A 21,458-nucleotide genomic window follows, 5' to 3' on the forward strand; every position below is an offset into this window, starting at 1 on the left:
TATTAACTTCTTGCCATTCCAAGAACGAGCTGCATATTGTAAAATGAAATATGCGTTCACGTAATAAACAAAAACAAGCATAACGGATAAATGAATTAAATCGGTGAATTGCAGAACATTACAAATCCAAAAGCTGTATCCTTCAGATATTTTACGAAATAGCTTTATCCTCGGTATCATTGATTTCGTAATTTAACAAAATTAGTTTTGTTGGCCCAATTTAATGGTATGGTAGACTATGGTAGAAATCATCTCATAAATTTTAGGTAATCGAAATAAAATTATTTTGGACTTGTACCGTTTTCCAATTCGTCGATTTAATTAATTTCAAATAATTCGATTGAAATTTTAAAAACTCTTTCAGAGATTTTGCCACGTTCATGCATCTGTGTAAAGGTTCGATTGGCAACGGCGTGCTTTTTTTGCCAAATGGGTTCCGAAGAGCTGGCTACGCGATGTCAGTGATTTGCAGCGTCCTTATTGGCCTATTGTGCACTCATACCGTGGTGGCACTGGTAAGTACTTAACTTGGATATAACAGAACAAGCTAGCAAAGAGAATGAAAGTGGAGAGACTTTTGTAATAATTAACTAACCGAAACGATCACGTAAGGCGTTGTATAATCATATAGTTGCCCTGAAATGATTAAAGGTGCGATGAAGCAGGCAGAATTATTCTTATTATTTGGTTAAATGTTTTCTGGTGAAAGTTGGGTATAGAGAACATATGCAGAACAAATCACTTTCCCTTCAATTTAGCGTTTTTAAATCTACTATAATCAGAATACAGGCGTGAATGAAAGCAATTACATATTATATCAAGATTAAATAAATCATTTTCAAGTAATTTTTCATACTAATTAATATATTTAAATATAATAATAAATAGTAAACAATAGTTGAGTAAACAACTTATGTTATATTACAATATGGCAGTTCTCAGAATTATTCTCATTCCAATTATCCTCGAATATGAATTGTAGAAGCCTATACATGTGAAAATTTTTCACATAGTTGACATAGGATTAGACAGAATTGTATAAGAAATTATAAAAAAAAAGTTTTATGCAAACAACAAATAAAATAAACAATTGTTTTTTATTTGATAACCAACTAACAAATTAATTTAGAGGAAAGTCACATAACACATAATTATTTCAAGATAATTATTGAACAAATAAGATGACAAATCATTTTCCATAACTTTAAATAATAAAAAGTCAATGATTACAATTCTAGAATGTTACACATATTTTATGATGGAAGATATATTAATATCATAAACGTTTGTATTTATCTACGATATACAATGAGATATTTAATTTGGGAATGTGTGATCTTAATCATAGATAAACAATATTAATAGTACTGATAAAGAAGAAGAGGACAGTTTTCAATACACTTATTTATATATAAAGTATATAAATAAAAAAACAATATATATATATAAAGGACCTAATTACTTAATGCGTTATTGATTCTATCTTATACCTTTTAAAAAATGCTTATTAAGTTAATAGAACTAATAATCTTCAAATCGAACTAATTTTCTATCTAAGGGAAATATTACAAGAATGAGCAATCTCTAATATATCGTATAGTTTTGAACAAATACGTCATCGATGTTTTTTTTTCGTAGAATCATTTCTAAATTTCCTAAATATCAATTATCATACCATATGAGTACTTTATTTCCGCTTGTAATCCATGAAGTATATCTGTTAATTAAAATCTAATATACTAAATGTTTCGTTTATTGTAAACATCTTAATCTGCTGTGATTCTCGAATTTTTATGACCGGTCTTACCATTTGTCTTAATGAGCAAATTGAGTTTTAATGTTCCGACGAACACGCTACCATACATTTATAACCACGCATATCAATAAAACAATTCTCGTATACTTTCCTCCAATTCAAGAAACTTGATAAGAATAAGTAGTATAATTGGATCTAAAGTGATTAAAAGAATGCCGCGAAGTCAAGTATCTTAATCCTCACAGATATAAAACAATGTACCAAATCAGAGTTGTTTGGTTCGGAAGCAAGGACGTTACGATTCATTCATTTCTATTTCAGAATATTTTTTTATTATTCTGTTATTATAGTTGACAAATAATTAATAGATCTTAGATGCGTATAATACTCGACTTTCAAATAACATAGGATGACAAAATCACAGGAATTATTCTATTTTTACTCAAAATATTTGTTCTAAAGGAAATATACAAATTTTTTGCAAAGTGACAAAAATATTAGGGTACGTACAAAATGAATGGGACACAGGTATAAACAAATGCCAAAGGAAGAAACAAATCTTGGAGAAACATAGTGTCTATTGTAGCAAACCAATCTTTAAAGTAATAACTGTGGAACACAAACGTTCGTAATTTTTACGACTGAAGGACTTCATTTATTGCAAATGATATGTCATTACCGATTATTATAACCACGGATGTAACATTTCGTTTTTTTTTCATGATCAAGGCCCTGTTACGCAATAATTTACCAGTAATGATATTAGTGAATCGATAAGTTAGAGTTTATCGGTCATACGCAGACTTATTTCTATATCTGTTACGTCGCGTGAGATGGCCGTGCGACGTCCTTCATTGTCTGAACGTCAATTACGTCAATTATTTTCGGTTTGTAGCTGGTACTTAGAACAGTCCTTAGGTTTATTGCACGTTCTTAAAAATTACGGAGAAAGCGGGTTTTACCTAACAGAAAAGGTGGATATTTGTCTTTATTAATGTTGGCTATAATCAACAGGCATCGCGGATCGTTATCCTCACTTTTCTAACGAAAAGTGTGAACAACGAATCCACGTCCTTAGTTAAAAAAACACCCACACCGAGCTTTCCTCCGTAATCACATAAGAACGAACTTCATATCTATACTTAGTTTATTCAATTGCTACAATAGTCCTGCTACATCAAGAAAGTTCCTTCGTCTTATATTCAACTGTAAGGGCCTTGCTCTACTACGAAAGAACATTGTGTTCATATATCGGGACTTCATACATCAAAGTATCGTCTACGACATTTATATCATATGTGACGATGTAACTATTTAGTGATTGAGTCATTGAAAATACAAATTTTATAACCCTGTTAATCACAGTGTTATACCACTTCAATCACCCCTATTATCCCACGAGAAATAAGAGTGAGATGGCCGCGCGTTATGCGTGATATATATATTTTCCGTGCGTGATAGTTGTAATTGCTGGGCCTCGTCCGGAGTAATTGTCACTAGGGGCTGTAGATGTTGCTGCCGAGGTACTGCTGATTTTTCCTCCGTTTTTTGGTGCGTGGAAGTAAAATCGGACTCCGGTCGCTGGGATTCGAGAACCCGGATTCCGAACGTTCGTAACCTAAGGCGCTAACCACTGTGCTGCCGTCGTCCGACACTAGTTAGTGTCGAGTGGTGGTATTTGGGCTTGTCGAGTGCCGCCATAAGAGGATCGATCTGTTCGTGGTGTCGATTCTTATAATCGTAATGGGAACTTACGACTCTCATTGACTCCCCGCGGTAGATCGAAAATACATGGTTCTTCGAGCATGATCACGTGCCATTGAAAAGTGCACTCAACAGTGAACATACAGTGTCACGTAAAATCAACATTCCCACTTTAACCAAAGGTGACCAACTTAAACCAACCAACCAACTTAATCACCTAACCAAAGGAGCAGCTATCGGAAAGGAACTCCTCCCTCGCTAAGCATATACGCGAGCCCACGCCGTATAGTAACAAGTAGCAACTGATACCCGGACCAACGTCCATTTCATTAAGGTAAGCTCGTTCAAGCTATTGAACTCAAACATGGCCCACGCTGAACAGATCAGCACATTGCAGCGGAGACGAAGCGCCGTAATCGGCCGATTGACAATCACGAAGCATCAACTCGACGAATATGAAGAGACCGGACGGGTAAGCAAGACCGTAAGTCGTTCGAAGAGAATTGAATAAAGATAATCGCGGTTCAAGACGACTTGGAAGCGTTAGACTAGGAAGAAGTTGATCGTGCAGTATCTTTAACGCAAGAATATCACAACATTGACGTACGAATATTGGATCTCCTTGAGCAATTCCATCGCTTAACCCAGTCGAGACTTCCAAAGCGCGATTCCATCAACGACATCGATTAAGTTACCGGAGATGCCCCTGACTAAGTTTGACAGCTCCGTCGAAGAATGGGAATATTTTTACGACACGTTCGTGTCTACAGTGGATCGCAATGAGAAACTAACATCGGTCCAAAAGTTTCAATATCTTCGAACAACCGTACGAAGCGCAATATTTAAAATATTGATCTGTGCTGTGACCAACAGATCATGATGCAGTGGGGCGTTTGGAGATGTGTTTGTTAAATCGGTCTCTTTTACTGTCATCGTTTCATCTAGTCTCTTTTGCCTGATTGTGGCGGCTTAGATGGTGAACCGAGATTCATATTGATGAGGAGATTTCCGACTCCTTGGAGATTATGGAGGAGATTTCCTCGAAAGTTCTATGGTACGTCTCGAAAGATGTGATGAATGCAGTGTCGGTGATCCAGGTGATGATCTTCTGTGAGACGAACGACCGCTCGACAGCCGACCGTTTGACGACCGACTGTTCCATGACCGACCGCTTGAAGACCGACCTTTTGACGACCGACCGCTTGATACCCGGGAACTGACATGGGTATGTTCCCGATGTAAATATGTGTAGTGTCGCTGTAATTGTAAAGTCATTGAAATTGGACAATTGAAAAGTAAAAGAGACTGGTAATGTTACAAAATTACAAGTATTACCAAATTCATAGAAATAAGCGTATAGACAATTGACAAATAAACCTCTAGAGATAAGTAATTATTTTTTGGGAAGTTGATCTGTAGTTATGTATATTATAATACAATCGGTAAATTAATAAGAAGTAGATGCAGCTTTTAAAAACTTAATCGATGCGTTCTATAACTAAACTATTCAAAAATCCATTGTTTCACCTACAAAGGCACTGAAATTAGTTTTCAAAATAGCAGATCCAATTACCACTGAGTACACGTGAAAACATCACGCGAAAAGGGACAATATTTGGAAAGTGGTATCGTGAAAAATTACACGGTTTCCCATATTCAAATATTTCCCCTTGGAAAGATCGTGGCTTGTTTACAAAGCGTCGGTCGCCATGGAAATCGCTGCACGACGCGGGATCGCAACTGAAAACGAGTTCTCTGAACGCAGGTGCGATGCGCTCAGGTGTTGTGCAGACGCAATCGCATACCGATGTTGGATTTCGCGAAAACGGCGGAGGTGTCCTTTCAAACTGGTCCAGAAGAGATTCGAAAGTACGGGAAGACGTTTGGCATCGTAACCAACGTGATCATCTGTTTCGTGCATTTTCAGGCCGCAGTGATATACATCCTTTATGTCTCCACTTCGTCTCAGCAAGTGAGAATCGAGTCGTAAGGAGCATTTCCATTTACGAAGATTGAGGTCGAGGGGTCGTTTCTTTTCATCATCGACGAATCGAATATGCTATTTGTTTCCTGCTTCTTACGGTCGTTGAGTTTGATCGTTGATATTCGACTTACCAAATTTCCCTGTGACATATTCAGACACAAAAGTCTACGTACACTCGCCGAGTTTCGTGCATCTGACTTATCCGAAGAAACAAACTAAAGATGCACTTTATGTATGATACAGTTATGTATCATCGAAAAATGACTTTGTATTCGCTTAATGTATTAATATATTTCACAGGAGGAATTTAAAATATTACGAGTATTTAGCTTTAGTCAAGACAACAGTCTTGGAAAAATTTTATGTCAGAAATTATGTAATCTTCGAATTTATCAACGTCAATTATGTTAAAAATAAGAGGTATAAACGTGTAGACTTTTGCGACTGAATGCAAATTTTAGTGGCTAACAAAATGATTTAAACAGTTTTTTTATAGATAGATATGTTTGTCAAATGAAATCTTTTGGAATTTCATTAGAGCTGTAACGAAACACGATTATCATAATTACTAATGTTTGAAATAGATATGACATCCATATGAATGGTAGGAAATATTTATTATGATTATAAATTTCGCAGAAGTCGCAAAATATTTAAATAATTCTGCATTATATTAATGAAGCAGAATATTTACTGGGACTGTTTTTAGCAGTAATTATGTGTATGAACTGTCATGTTCCTAGTAAATAACTTTGAAATTCTATATGCAGCTTCATTAGTAATTTCTGTATTATTCATTCTCCATTTATTATCTTTGAATGTTACAGTACAAAGAAATAACCAAAATCTGAAAAATATCAGGCAGAACTCCTGCTTCAATGAACTCAGCTTTGCTTTTTCATTGGATGTTTCTTATTTCTTTCGATTCGCCGATGCATATCGAAAGAACAACCCTGCGATCGCAGTCATTTTTATTAGATTTACAGAATTATAAAATTTTTTTCGAATACATAAAAATTTTCACTTAATACTTTCAGCTATACATTTTCTTCTCGTAAATCATCCATTTAAATTCTATCATTCAAACAGTTTAATATGCTATATGATTAAAGTTCGTAGCAATGACACAGTTTTTAGTTGTGATTCTTCTTTTCAAAATTTACAACATTGAGAAATTATAGAACATTAAATTATTACGAAATTATGAAAGATTAAATTATTATTAAAATAAATATTACTTTTTGTAATGTACAATTGAAATTGCAGAAGTATAGAAAACTGTTACTTCTTTTCTGATTGATCCTTACAAGTATCAAGACACTTACTGCAAAATAAGGCAGACCTGGTAAATTATTAGCAAATTACTAAACCTCGTTTGAAACTGCTGCAGAGCACTCACATATTCAATATAATACTAGACAGAATTGCACGGTAGAATCAAACGATATTTTTGTTTAGTTTATTACATCACACACTCTATTATTGTTTTAATCAATTTTGACGTTCGTGTTATTAATTTTTTGATTACACTTATATCAGATATTCTATTATGCTTTGCATGCCGTTATTTGATCACACACTCTGTAAACGATTTCATAAATCAAATGTTTGAGTTATGTATGTAATTTATCTTAAATTCTTTCAGTGAAGTTTAGATTTGAGAATTGTATAAGCACCATCATATAATTATCAAATTTGTTTCCTCTTGAGAATTTTTATAAATAGCTTTCGCAATTTTCTATTATATACCTCAAACTCTTATCTTATACAAGTACGGAGTTCTATTGGACTAATTAGTTTCTCAATTGTCGAGATCAATTATCATTTGCTGTATGAGATCAGCAGGTGTCGTAATATTTATGAGCAAATAGGCGACTAGATTTCATCATAATTTTTTATCTTCGAAAATATAATGTAAATAACACCTACCATGAATCTTTGAAATAATTTTAGTCAATGACCTATTAAGATCAAAATATAGGAACTCATCTGCATGACAATTTGTTTTAGGATTAGGTTATCATTATAATGTCTAATGTGTAATGTATAAATTAATATAATATATACAATTTCCTGTAAAAATATTGCTTTACATTCTCGACATGATTTTCATGTAGATTTGTTTTCTTTCATCTTGTATCATCAGTTGGCAATACTCTGTGTTATTAAATTTCAAATGAAATTCATATAAAAAATTGAACTCTGCTTATACTATAACTTTATGACAGTTGAATACACATAAGCATAAATTAAACATAATTTAAAGCATAAATATCTGCTACTGTTATTTAGCTCTTTATATTTTAAAAGTACTCCAAAAATTCTCAACTCATCATTAATTTATTTAGATACTGAGATAACTGATTGGCGGTCTTAAATTTAGTATTTACCTTCGACGTTTTCACTCTATCATTATGCACAAGCTTGTAAAAATAAATGCTTTACACACTCCTTAAGTCCTTTTGTGCAAATAGAGTTTTTATGTGGAAGATAACTGTGATATTTTAGTGTGATCTTTTGTTTTTCACCAGTTATGTGAACATTAACATGCCTCGTATTTCTTGTATTGTAATTATTCGCGAATTAGAAGTTCATTACGTAATGAAACATTTTAATCTAGAATCTCTCCTTCTATGCAAAAAAATCTTATTAATTGATCACCTAACGCACATATCTTTGATATAGACATAAAAACGATCTGATTGCTTTAGTCATTGATCTTTATGGATTCAAGCACTAAATCATCATTGCCCTAGACCATTTATATTAGAAAAGATATATGAAAGATGTGCATCTTCATTCGTTAGTCGTCTTTTAATGTAAAAGGTCCATTCATTTTTCATTACTAAATAAAAAGAAAGATTTATACATTAAGAGCTTAAGCAATTCGTATGATATACCCGAACAATTCATCGCTCGAAGATGATCACATACTCTGAACCTATTCATCATATGTTGCATATTTTATCTGATCGATCATTCATATTATCTTACATTCGTACAACGTATATACGCGTATATACTTCAGAAAAGTACGAACTACCATCCTTTCTCCATTCGTTTAGATGTTCTTACAACGCATCCAATGCACGTTATTTATCATACCATTGCGATTACATTCGTACGAGTTTTACAACCACACGAAATTCATTATAAGTTACGTTTTATACAATTGCAAAATTATTCATTACCGAAGAGATTATTAATTACTAAAAATATTATTCATTTTCAGCTAATTGTATTTTTCTTCGACGTTAAAATGGATGATCGGATCTACATACTAGCATTGTTTCCCGTTGTCTGTCTATTGAGCTTCATTCCGAACATGAAGTATCTGACACCATTTTCCGTGGTCGGTGCTCTGTTTATGTTAATTGGTATTTCCGTTACCCTGTACTATCTCTTCGAAGATTTCCCCGACCCTGCAAGATTAGAAGCTTTTACGCAAGCTTTGCCAGTTCCGATGTATTGCAATCTGTTCCTGTACGCTCTTCATAATGTGACCTTGTGTCTACCGCTGGAGAACTCGATGAAGAATCCGGAACACTTGCCACGATTGATAACATGCAACATGTTGCTTAATACCTGCTTGTACACAATGTTTGGCTTCCTTGGTTATAACAAGTATATGAAGAATACCTGCGACACGGTAATTAAAAATTTACCGCTGGAGAAAACGTAAGTGATTTTTCTCAATGATCCTTTCAACCTAAAAAAAAAAAAAAATGCCAAATATACTTTCGATTAAAAAAAAAAGTCCTGTTTAGTATTTCCCGCTTTTTAAGGTACGTTAAAGTATCTAAAGTACGAAAAAGTTGAAGAATATTTCAAGTAGCATTTTTATCTTTCAAGTTAAGCTATGGTATACTACGTATAGCCTGTTAAGAAATAATGTTTTAAATTGAATTAAGAAGAACAGACACGCAATAAAAAAAATGATAAAACTTGTTTGTTTTCGGATATTCTGAAGCGATAGATAGGATATATTAACAAACGAAGGCATTCTTGATTATTAAAATACTGATTAGGCGAATGAGTATCGGAAAATTGACTAAGGGAGATGTAAGAGAGATTGTGAAGTCAGAATAAGAATTGAGAAGGAATTGTTACACTTTTTTCTAAAATTTGATTTCTGTTTAATAATATAGGTAATACAGAATCCAAAATATTACTAACACTATATTAACTATGAAATATTACTAAAATAACTAGATTCATCACTAACTTACGTCAATAGTTAAATTAAGTTTAGTTAAGTTAAGATCGTCTAATGGCATCGTATTTCTTGAAAGCTGATGATTAAATTACATTGATAAACTAGTATGTAATGTACAATATACATACAATGTTGATAATTTTAATCGAGATTAAATTCCACTGCATTCACTGTGTTCTGTTTTCTCTTGAGATTCGATTTTTTACCTAATGTATTGACAACACATAACCATATACATCAAGTAAATAATCAAAGGAGAGATTTTTTCGGAGAAACGCGTATATTATTCCACGCGTATATTATTCGAGTACTATACTATTTTGCACATCAGTGCATAATATTTATGCACTGATAATATTTATTTATTCATAATATTTAATCATACTGCTAGATAAGCAAATTTTCTCGTAATATGTATTTGCTAAAGATGGTAGGCTAGGGATGGTAAGAATAATGTAAATGAAACGAATTTAATTTTATAAAATTATTAAATGTGAAAGAGATTTAATTTGGCAAAGTATGACATAGTTTTATGAGACATTTTAATATGGATAAAACAGAGATCCTGTTTACAAGTAATAAACAAATTATAATTGCTACGAATGTAATTAATGGAACGAAACTTATGAATGCCTTTAATAGTAGAAACGTTTATCAAATACGCTCAAATACTACGAACAATGTCATCGAGATAAAATTTCATAACATGAAATATATTTTACCTCCAATAATATCCCAAACTGTATTTGATCTACGCACGATATGTACTTGTTCAAAGTGTTTGTACGCTACACGTGTTCAAGATACTTGACTTTTGTAAAGAGAGGAGTTATGATAATATTGATATTTTCTATGCATAGTAAAAATAGCGTTCCTGTATATCATACGTTGTCCATTATCATTGAAAGAGTTATCTTTTTTCATAGAAATACGTAAGCGACAATGAAGGTACATGATTTGCAATAGAATAGGTCATGAGCGGTAAATCAAATCAATTTACTCGAATTAACGTCTCCTTCTTCCTTGTATTTCAATCATTAATTTGATATTGTATGAAAGAAACAATATTGTTAAATATGATTTATAGAAACCCAAATAATTTCAATAACGAATAAAGAAAATATATACACATACAAGAATATTAATCAAAAAATGCCTAAAAGTAAATAAACTTGAAATTTTATTTGCTAAAACATTCTTCATCATCATCTATCAATCGTGAAAGGCTATGTTTTTTTTTTCTTTTTTTGCATAAACATGTTTTTGAACAGACGACAAACGTAATTACGTTTCTATAATTCGTGGCTCCAACGATTCCTTTGTTGCAATGTTCCTCGTTGGCATTTCGATGCATCGTCAGGATATTCATATTATTTTCTCGAAAAACTATCGGTGCCTTTTGCGAGTCGCATGTTTACCGAAATTTCTCCGTGAAATAATAAGTAGCCTGTGTTTGTGAATGAAACACAACATACATAATTCATACGCGTTAAGAAAGTGGCACGTAAGGACGTGTTTTGACGACGGAAGTAGCATGCAGATCGTTTTATTTGCAAATACGCGCCACAACACGTTGCATCCTCAAACGAGTAGTGTTTGGTCATTGCAATAACCTGCGAATATATTCGTAGTCGAGTATAGGTTCGAAGAAAATCATTTAAAGACCTAACGTGTTCATTGAATCTTTCCTTAAACAAAGATCTCAATAATTAGACTGTGAATTATTATTATTATTATTATGCAGAATACAACTCTTTGCGTAATATTATATCTATAAAAAAGAACACAGTGGAACAACAACGTGTACAGAAATTAGTTTCACTAATGAGATTTCATTTTTAAATGCTCCTTAAAATTATTGTCAAAATTATGAATCAACAGATTAACAAGATTAAATTTCAACTCTTAAGCTACATCTATTTCGAGATTTCGTGCTAATTTAGAGTTAACGAGATAAAATATTTCAATATAAACGAAAAAAGAGAAGGAAAAATTCATAAACGCTTCAATTTCTTACAAAGTGATAACTTGGATAGTCATAAGGAAATATGAAGAGATAAACGATATCGCTTTGATTAATATATTAATACAGACCAAGTTATATCTACTTGAAATTATCTACTTCGTATATCAAGCGAAAAATTCGCAGACATTAGTCGATGTAGTGAAATAAAGTAGATACGTATTTAATGTATACTTTTTAATACATTGTCATCGCATACCTTCTCTTAACTCTTTATGACATATAATACAAACGAAATAGAGCTCGATGCGTGCTAAAAATACCATTTAATACAGCTCAACGTAAAATTATGCACAATTCTTGGCATCTCGGAAACGTCAACATCTAAAATGACATTCGAAAAAATTGACGTCTCTCAGACGTCTTTGTGTGTTAAGAGGTTGATACATTGCTAACCAAATACATTTCCAAATACATATTTCCATACAAAATTTCATCGTTTGCTGCTTTTGCGTTTTATTGCTAAAAATAAAACTTTTATAAGGATATAATCTGAATGAAACTTTTGATAAGAATTTATCGTTGCAAATAGTTTCGTTCAATTTACAATCGAAGAGGTAGGAGTAAATGCAGAACGCGAAGATTTCTAATTGAAACAAAAATCGCATTTCTGTTAATTTTGACACTTAATTTTAACATCGTTTAACACTTGCATGCCATGAACTTTCAGCCTTTATCACCTATATGGAGAGAATATATACATTTAGAGGCAGGATGAATTGTAAAAATTGTATCGGATTAGTTTTAAATTTATCTATCACGTTATAGTTTTAACTATTATGATTATACGTGTTAATGCTTTATTTTGCAATAGCCCTGAGAGTAAGAATAGGTCATTTTAACACTTTTATATAATCTATGTTTATTCTATTTATACGTATCTCATTTGCAACTTTTTCGTGTTAAAAATCATTTCTTACGTATACTTACTTTATATGTGCTTACATCGTTTATGATATTTATTCCGTAATTATTAGCACGTACAGATATCTGTCTAGACAAAGCACATAATAATGTTTTATTTCGTACTATGTTTCCCGTTATTAAACATTTCGCATTCCACCTAGCCAAAACATGGTTTGCGTAACATACACGATATATCTTATCGACGTTAATAATCACCCGTATTTATGAAAACGAACGTGCGCGAATTCTCTGGTATGTGATCGTAATTAATCTTAAAACCGGAAGATTGAGTATAAATGGTAGAGTATTAATTTCCGGGAAGTATGGCATCGAGTACGTATTTCTACCGACGACTTTGTTTTTTCTGATAAAAATTAGGATAACGAAATGATGCATCGTATTTGGTAAGCAGAACGTATTGATACATGCTTGTTATTTGACTCATCTACGATGGATTAATGTAGAAGGATGAATTATCCGGGCTCTATGAATGTTTAATCGAAAGTGCTTATTTGCAGGAAGTTACGGTAATTTTCCATAGTCCAATGTAACATTGCATTCTTGGAACATCATTGACGTCTTTTCTGTCATGCTGTTTTCTGTTCTGTGATGTTTAACGTATATAAAATAACGCATTGAATAGAAATGATGAAATGATGGAAGAAAAGGGACTATGAGTTATCGCAATATGATTGCGGTAATTTTACCGCATTTTGACAGTGACTAATTGTAGGATAATACCATTCGAATTCGTTGTAACTTATAATTTATCAGAAGAACTGTTAGTGGAATAGTACGAACGAGTAAGGATGCAAAATGTTGTTTCGAATGAAACAAGAATCGTATAATTTCTTGCGAATTTCGTAATTTTTATTAAAATTTTCTGTTATATTTAAAAAATACATATATAAATAAAAATTTATGTATTTATCAAGTACTTGTTCTATATAATTAAACTCTAAAGTTGAGTCAAAAGTTGTTGTGATATCTAATTTCAATGATTAAATATTCAAATATTAATCACTGGACTGCGGATTTTTATATAATTTCATACCTTTATTAACATATCGATGGCAATAAGATTTACGTAAAGATTTATTTCACCTATTAAACATTATAACATCTATCTCATTTTGAATATTTTTCATATTTTTGTATATTGCATCTCGTATGTACATTTTTGCACTTCTCAATCCCAATTTTTAAATAAGATATTTAACGTTTTTTATGACACCTCAATATCGAAATTAGGGGATTAAGCACAACTGTATAAAAATCCTCGCGATTTGCCACGAAACCTTTGCACCTCTATTAATCATTTTTCGAGACATATTATTATTTGCACGCTATATATCAAGCAATTTCCAATCAACAATTACTAAAACACAATTGCACAAGCATGACATTTCTTCCACAAGGACAATTGCGATAACGATAGCAATAATTCATATTCGTTTTCTATATAATAATTGCAAATATAAGAACAATGGGAATATTTTTTGGAAGCTTCGTAGCCATTTAACTCTTTAATTTTGGGACATGTTATGAAATTCGATCGACTTGTTCGTGATAAATCCGTGAAATCTTTCGGTATGTAGGCTGTATGTATGCCCTCGGGAATCTCACAATCAATACCATAATTTCCACGTGTTCCATGGCATTCCTTATCATGCAAACTTCGTTATCTATCTTCGCTTTGTTATTTGTACAATGGCTACAAAAAGTATATTTGTATACCTATATCAGTGCATTTATTACTACGTTTACAGTCACGAATAAAAATAAGCGGATAGATAATAGAAACAGATGCCAATGAAATTTAGTTAAACAAGGCTTACATAAAAATGTAAATATTAATTTCAATTGTTTACTATCTAATCCTTGTACTATAAGAGTATAAGAGTATAAGAGTATAATAAATATGACATAAGTATATAACACTAGTACTATTTCGATTAAACTTCGTTGGTACTCACTTCTACTACTTAATTCTTATTCTTCTATTTTTCATTATTTTATATATTATTTTTGTCCACAATTATGATACAATACAATATACAATTACAATATAATTATGATAAACTTCGTATTACTCTTCTGATAGTATTTTACCTCTGGTAATATTTTCTTAAGTTTACAAAAATTTGATATTACGAAAATGAAACGTAAAAAATGGAAAAATAAAAAAATAACTAAAAAGACACTGCATTGGAAAATAAAAATATTTGCAAATGCTTTTTGTAGCCACTGTATACATACACGTGTGCAAGTACTATATTTTATCGAATACTTTCCTTATCAGTGATGAATTTTTCCTATCTGTTCGTGTTCAAGGAACGTTTCGTACTCGAGGCGTAAAAACGAGTATAATTTCGAGACGAAACTTTTAGTTATTTTCATTCGTTTGTTTCTTTGTGTACATTTCTTAATTTTATGAAAAACGTAGTTATTTTAAACATAGTTATCTTATTGTATATTTTTAAATAAATTTTACCTCAGTTCCTGTTTATTTTTGGGAGATATGTAAAATAAAATAAAATGGAAAACGTCGCATAACGCACTTTGTTCTTGATATCTAAAAAATGGGAAACGTTAATTCACACGTTTCCAATGTATTAATTATAAGAAAGATCACGATGATGACGTTTAATTTCAACCGTGCAACTGGTATTAAAAATGTATCGATCAATTGTGTTTTGAAAGGATGTTAAATCTAACTTATTTGTTCGTTAATAAGATTGCTGCTTTATAATAATCATGTTGATTATCAATGATATTTGTCGCAAATAAAGGTTTTATTGCGAAATTAATTGTTAGTCTTCCGCTTGGTATAAAATAGTGAATGGACATAGAAGAGTGATCGATCGTTCTTTATAAGAAGATTGCTAGAAACATTTCAATAAAACGAATTCAATCAAATCTTTTAATTATTTCAATCAAATGATTTGTCTTGCAGACATTCATTGTTGATAAGACTTTTATTAGTTATATCCCGTTCATAAATTACCAGACACTTGTTAACTTCAAATATGATACTTATTGAACAAGTTTTGTAATAAGATCTCGAAAACATGGCGTTTTGTCTTCTTTTATATTAAACTTTTAAATATGATCCCCGTTTTATATATCATCTGTTACAAGGTGATAATAAACAAATATTTTAGCGTTATGATATCTGAATTGAAGATAATTTTCCTCGTATCAATCAACTCGTATCTTTCTTAATGAATAATGTGACATTGTCTACAGCTTTATGCTAAGTATCCACTTCCAATAGTTTCTCGCGGGATTACTGTCAAATTAAGAGTTCATTCGAGAGTAACTTTTGGGATTTGTACTCTCAGATAGGCAATAGAAAACTCAGCGAGAACTTCCAGTCAGACAGAGCTCTCAGAATCGTGTTCATTTGAGATTCAAAACCCATTCTGAGATGGCATTATGCAGGCGATTGTCATCCACGGGCTACGTAAACCAACCTAGCGTATTAAAATTTGCTTAATATTTACTGGAAAAACCGTAATGTTATAATAAATTATTAAAAAAGAAATTTGAAACTCGTCTAGTACCTATGCTGATTTTCTATATATATATTATTATATCTATATAATATATATATTTTTTTTATTTTGATATAAATTTTATTAATTGGAGTTATTTCGGGAGGCAGTACGAAAAAAATTCAGAAGCCAAAAATAATAACCATCCTATTGGTCACAGTTTGCAAGATGTCTTTACATTAGCTATTGATTATTGATCTAACTATTGATATTGGTTGCCGTTGTTTTGCCTGAGAACAAGAGTTCTCAGTGACAATTCGGGTGACAGCTCGCACGAGAGTTCTCTCAAGAATTCGAAACTGCTGCGAGTAATTGTCCGATAGTAATATGATTTGTATCCATTCGTGAATAAATCGAAACTATCAGTCGTAAATATCAACATGTAACTAAACTCTAAATACAATGTCCACATGAAAGAAACGCTCTCGAGAGCAACACGCGATAATTTTACTCTCAAGTCGACACTTAGCATTAGACAAACGCTTCAGTTTACTCTTTCAGATAATACACGATTTTTATATCACTTTTATCTTACTATCCTTGTACGATAAATAAGAATATTGGCAGTGTAAATTTGATAAATATTATTAAATACACATAAACATTATATTTTATTCATTCGTTGAAAAGACTCATTTATCACGATCATTACGGTTTGTGGGAAATTTCTGTTGACTATTAACATTACTATCGCATTCCTATTTTATATTTTATTCTCTACCAACATTCTGTCAAAATGTTTTTTATTTTATTGAGACAGATACTGCTCGGCTGTTCTTTACTTAATGTCACATTCACGAGTTATGTATAAGCGATTCGCAGAAAGTATTCTTCTTATTCGCGATGGAAGAATGTGCACGTTATTGTAACATGAATAAATAAATTCCATTCTCGTAATATCGAGAGCTTAAAGGTACATACATACTCGATAATAAATTATCCTTATTGTATTTCAAATTGCGGCCCCATCAATTCAGAATGCATATATTTAAACAGACGTGAGAATAGGATGATCAAAATATATCTATAAATTTTAATTTTTCGCTTTCATATTTTTTGTACCAATCAAACTCTTCTTGTTACTTCATTTTTATTTGTATTTAAACCGAATATTTCACATGAAATTACTTTATTTAAAAATGATTTCATTGTTATTGTTTCAGACTTGCGAAATCAATTAAAATAACCATTTCTTTGTCCGTTCTGCTCTCATTTGGGTTGGTCTTTTATGTACCAATTTCAATATTGTGGCCAATGATTCGGTCGAAATTTAACAAAATGGTTCGTTATGGAGAAGCGGTATTCCGTTTTTGCGGCGTAATTGCAACGAGTAAGCTAAATCAATTAATAAAATAACATATATGAATCGTGAATTTATTTCATATTCGTTACTACAACATGTTTATATTTTAATCTTGGTCTTGTTGTTCCTTTCTGCCTCTCTTTCTGTTTGCTTCATACTTATCGTTAGTACATAATTTTAAAATATTTTTTCCAGGACTGACTTATAAGACGAAATATTTTACAACTATTAGATCGCACTATTACAATTTATTTTATACCGTATATTCTTATCTCATTTTAAAATATCTATCAATAAAACGAATATCATATTATGGTAGTAAAATATTATTATAGCTCCTTTGAAATTTTTGTTATCGACCTCAAAACTTTCACATATCATCAACTTTCACATTTATTTCTCACGTTATAAATTTATTATCTCTAAAATTTCTCGAATCTCACAACACATTATTCGACATTTTATTTGACGTTACCAACTCTTTGTTTTTTTAAACATTCGCAGCAATACTGGCAGTTTCGATTCCGGAAATGGTTCCACTACTTAGCCTTCTCGCAGCATTAAGCATGACCACAGTTATGTTATTGATTCCTGTAGTGATAGAAACTGCAACAAAATGGGAACAGGCTACTCGATTTCTTCTCGTAAAAAACATCGGTATTACTCTGATCTGGATTCTGTTATTGGTAAGTATCGAAAGTGAATGTCATAATTCGCTCGTTCAACATACTTTACGCAATTCTCGAGCATTTACATAATTTCTGGGAGTTTTGTACAATCATCAATGTTACGTAATGCGGATTCTTCATTAAACGAGTTAAAAGCTTGCGAATTAACAATGTCGATGATGCGTGTATCCAGTGATAAACGTGGTGATCATAATGAACGTACTATGCTTGACGCGAAGCGTTATTCACTGATTCATTATCATTTAATAATGTGATTTGTTGTGTTTGCTTCCTTTTTACTCGTGTCGATATGATAATCCTAATATTAATTGTCATTATACTGCCGATTTTTTTTGCATTTATGGAAAATTTGAAAATGCAAAAATTTGTAGAATATACATTGCGTATAAAAATATATAAAATATACAGAATAAAGTACTGTTTATAATATTTAGTAGAAGAAACAAATTTCAATTCATCTCTTATTTTTCAGTTTATAGACATACAAAATTGCATAAGCATCCACAGCCTAATTATACCATCATTTAAATAGATATAGCACTACGTTTTATTTCATAATTCTTATGTACATAATTAAGTAATTATTATCGTCGTGAATAATAGTATAGTAACCAAATTATTATTATTTAATTAATTGTATTTAATATTAATCGTTATAATAAAGTAACAAAATTATGAAGTACTAGAATTAATTGTAACATTAATAATATCTTAATTAACTAACTAATTAATTAATCACAATACTTCTTAAAATATTTCAAAATTCATGTCTACATAAAATAAATTGTCCTTCAACGGTGGAATTCTAACAACTTTAAGATTAGTATCGCCATAAAAATTATTAACGTTGAAATGACGCTTTATCAATTACAATCATGAGAAGATATCTATAATGTCTTCTTATTTTTAACGTGAATTTTTATAAGAAAACCATTCAGGAAGATAAGGAATTTAATACAGATATCAATTTTCTAATAAAAATTGATTATCCATTCTGTAAAGCTATAGAACTTTCACAATTTGAGGAATTCCCCTAATTAACGAGAAGAATTAGCGGCTGGACAATTATCAGTGAGAAGTAGAAATGACGAACTTTGAGTTCAAACATTTATATAAACGCTATCATTTATTTTTTTACGTCAATTTTAAGGCCTAGCTGTTTCATACTTCATCATACGATAGTTAATTTCCTGCACTTTATGTTGCTTGTTGTGTTTATTTTTCTTATGTTTTGTTTCATTTCGAACGAAGATATTTTAAAGTATACAAAATGTACAAGTACAAAACGTACAAAATGCAGAATGTATATTTCGCTAGACGCGTTTCAACTGCTTACATATTTCTTTGCCGGATTACAAAACAAAATGCAAGATCTAATCTATAATTTAACAGTAGATCCTTGCTTAGGTTCCCATTTGATACATAACCAATTCAATATTACTTGGAAATCGTATGCACTCTAATTTTTTTAGTCCTATTTATTTTTCCAATTGGATTCTATTCCAGTCGAGTTTCTACAGTTTCAAGTAAAAGTTAAAATGTTTCCATTAAAACGTTTCAATGATTTAATGTTCCGCATTTTTAGTTCATTTACTTAAATTAAGTAACTTGACGGAACACTCATAGATCTATGTGGCAGATTTTATAGATGAAAATTTACTGTACTCTACAATTTAAGTTGTTTTAAATATTTACTTTTTTCTTTCTTCCGTCATGAAACAGAATAAAAATATTCCAGTCTTTCCGTACCAAATGGAATAAATAGATTTTGGATGATAGAACTTTTCTGTTTATTGACTTTTATGAGTAAATGGATGAAATGATATTGGATTAAAAGACCTGTGTTTCATATCGAATAATTTTCCAACTGTTTATCTTTTATCAGATTTTTGGAACAATCGAGAGTATATTGTCTGTCATCAAAGAATATGGTGGTGTGAAAGAGGAAGGATGCTGATTATTGAAGTTAATTAGTGAAAACGGCGAATCAATTTGCTCTATTGCTTCTCCGCCAGAACTTGAAGGGATCTCAAACAATTTTACAAGTCAATGGATTTGTATCTCGTGAAAACTACTTATATTTACATACGTATAAATGTTTCTTACGTGATAGTTTAAACTTCCGTAAACTTATTTTCTGATATTTGTTTTTTATTAATTACTTATCTTATAGAGCTTGATAATACCACAGAAAAGAATTAGAAATATTCAAAGTGACAATATGAGAATAATACAAAGACGAGTATTCGAATAAAATCTTACGTAAACTTTTAATTTCCTCTGTATTTTTCACTCTTACAGGAATAAATCGAAACCAATTCTCCACATAATTGCAAAGTTGATAGCATCATCAGAAAGACATGATGTTAAAATTCCGGAAATGTTAGCTCTTATGTAAGCATGCCGCTAACGAGAAAATTCTATAAATAATTATGTATCGAGATGTAGTTTGCATGATATACGTTGCTGTAGTGCAACAGTGAGATCATAAAATCCAGTCTTTAGAAATAACTTAAGTGATCAACAACTGACGACGACCATTTACAAACAGGGAAAACCCAATGATGAACGAATTTTTTTTAATCAAAATACCATTTTGAACTCAGTGCAATTCATTATTTTATTGCTTGCGAATCGTTAATCAGACATTGCAACGTCGCGCGTTACCCAATAATCGGTATGTAAGGGTTGGACCTTCTCTTTCCGCGAAATATGTGTTCATCACTTACTTATTTTCTGCACCTCCTCTATCTCGAGAAAATGCCAAGTCAGGAAATTCGAGTGTCCATCCCCAGCAACGTGCCTAACTTTAATCATTTTTCTACTAGTTTGTAGTAGAATTTCACCAATTAAACACGAATTTTTAAACAAATCTAAGTGCGCTCCTATTTTGTTTTTTTTTTTCTTTTTTTTTGAAGCGTCGTTATATTTCAAAGTTCGTTTACTGCATTAAGTTAGAGTTCGAGAGTTAGTCGATAGCGAGCATGAACGATCATACTGACACGAATGTGTATTGAATCAGCATGAATAATTTAATATGTAAGCCGTTGAGATTTGAATATTTATGCAGACAATTATAGGTATACAAATGGACTCCTGCTAATCGTCTTTATGTTCGTGTTCTTGTTCAAAATATGTGGACTTTCCACTTTATCCATTAACACTCTCTTATACAAAAAAGCATGATTCTTCGTTTTGAATTCTTTTATATTTTTTTGATACCTACAAAATACATTATAAAAATTATATTGCATGTAATATATATATATATATATGTAAAATTATATTACCGCTCGAAAGTACGCAGAAAAATGTAATTA

At 31.3% G+C, this 21,458-nt stretch overlaps 1 protein-coding gene across 1 annotated transcript; it reads left to right on the forward strand.

Annotated features, from left to right (window-relative positions):
• The first annotated feature begins 228 nt into the window (after positions 1 to 228).
• Positions 229 to 21,049, forward strand: LOC100642564 (proton-coupled amino acid transporter-like protein pathetic). Its single transcript, XM_012308324.3, has 7 exons — positions 229 to 266; positions 365 to 515; positions 5,226 to 5,432; positions 8,677 to 9,122; positions 17,310 to 17,476; positions 17,954 to 18,135; positions 20,024 to 21,049. The coding sequence occupies exons 1-7, from the start codon at positions 229 to 231 to the stop codon at positions 20,093 to 20,095; spliced, it is 1,263 nt and encodes a 420-aa protein (XP_012163714.1). The 3' UTR covers positions 20,096 to 21,049.
• The last annotated feature ends 409 nt before the right edge of the window (positions 21,050 to 21,458 follow it).

The sequence above is a fragment of the Bombus terrestris genome, chromosome 4 (genome assembly GCF_910591885.1).
Source record: "Bombus terrestris chromosome 4, iyBomTerr1.2, whole genome shotgun sequence".
Classification (NCBI taxonomy): Eukaryota; Metazoa; Arthropoda; class Insecta; order Hymenoptera; family Apidae; genus Bombus; species Bombus terrestris.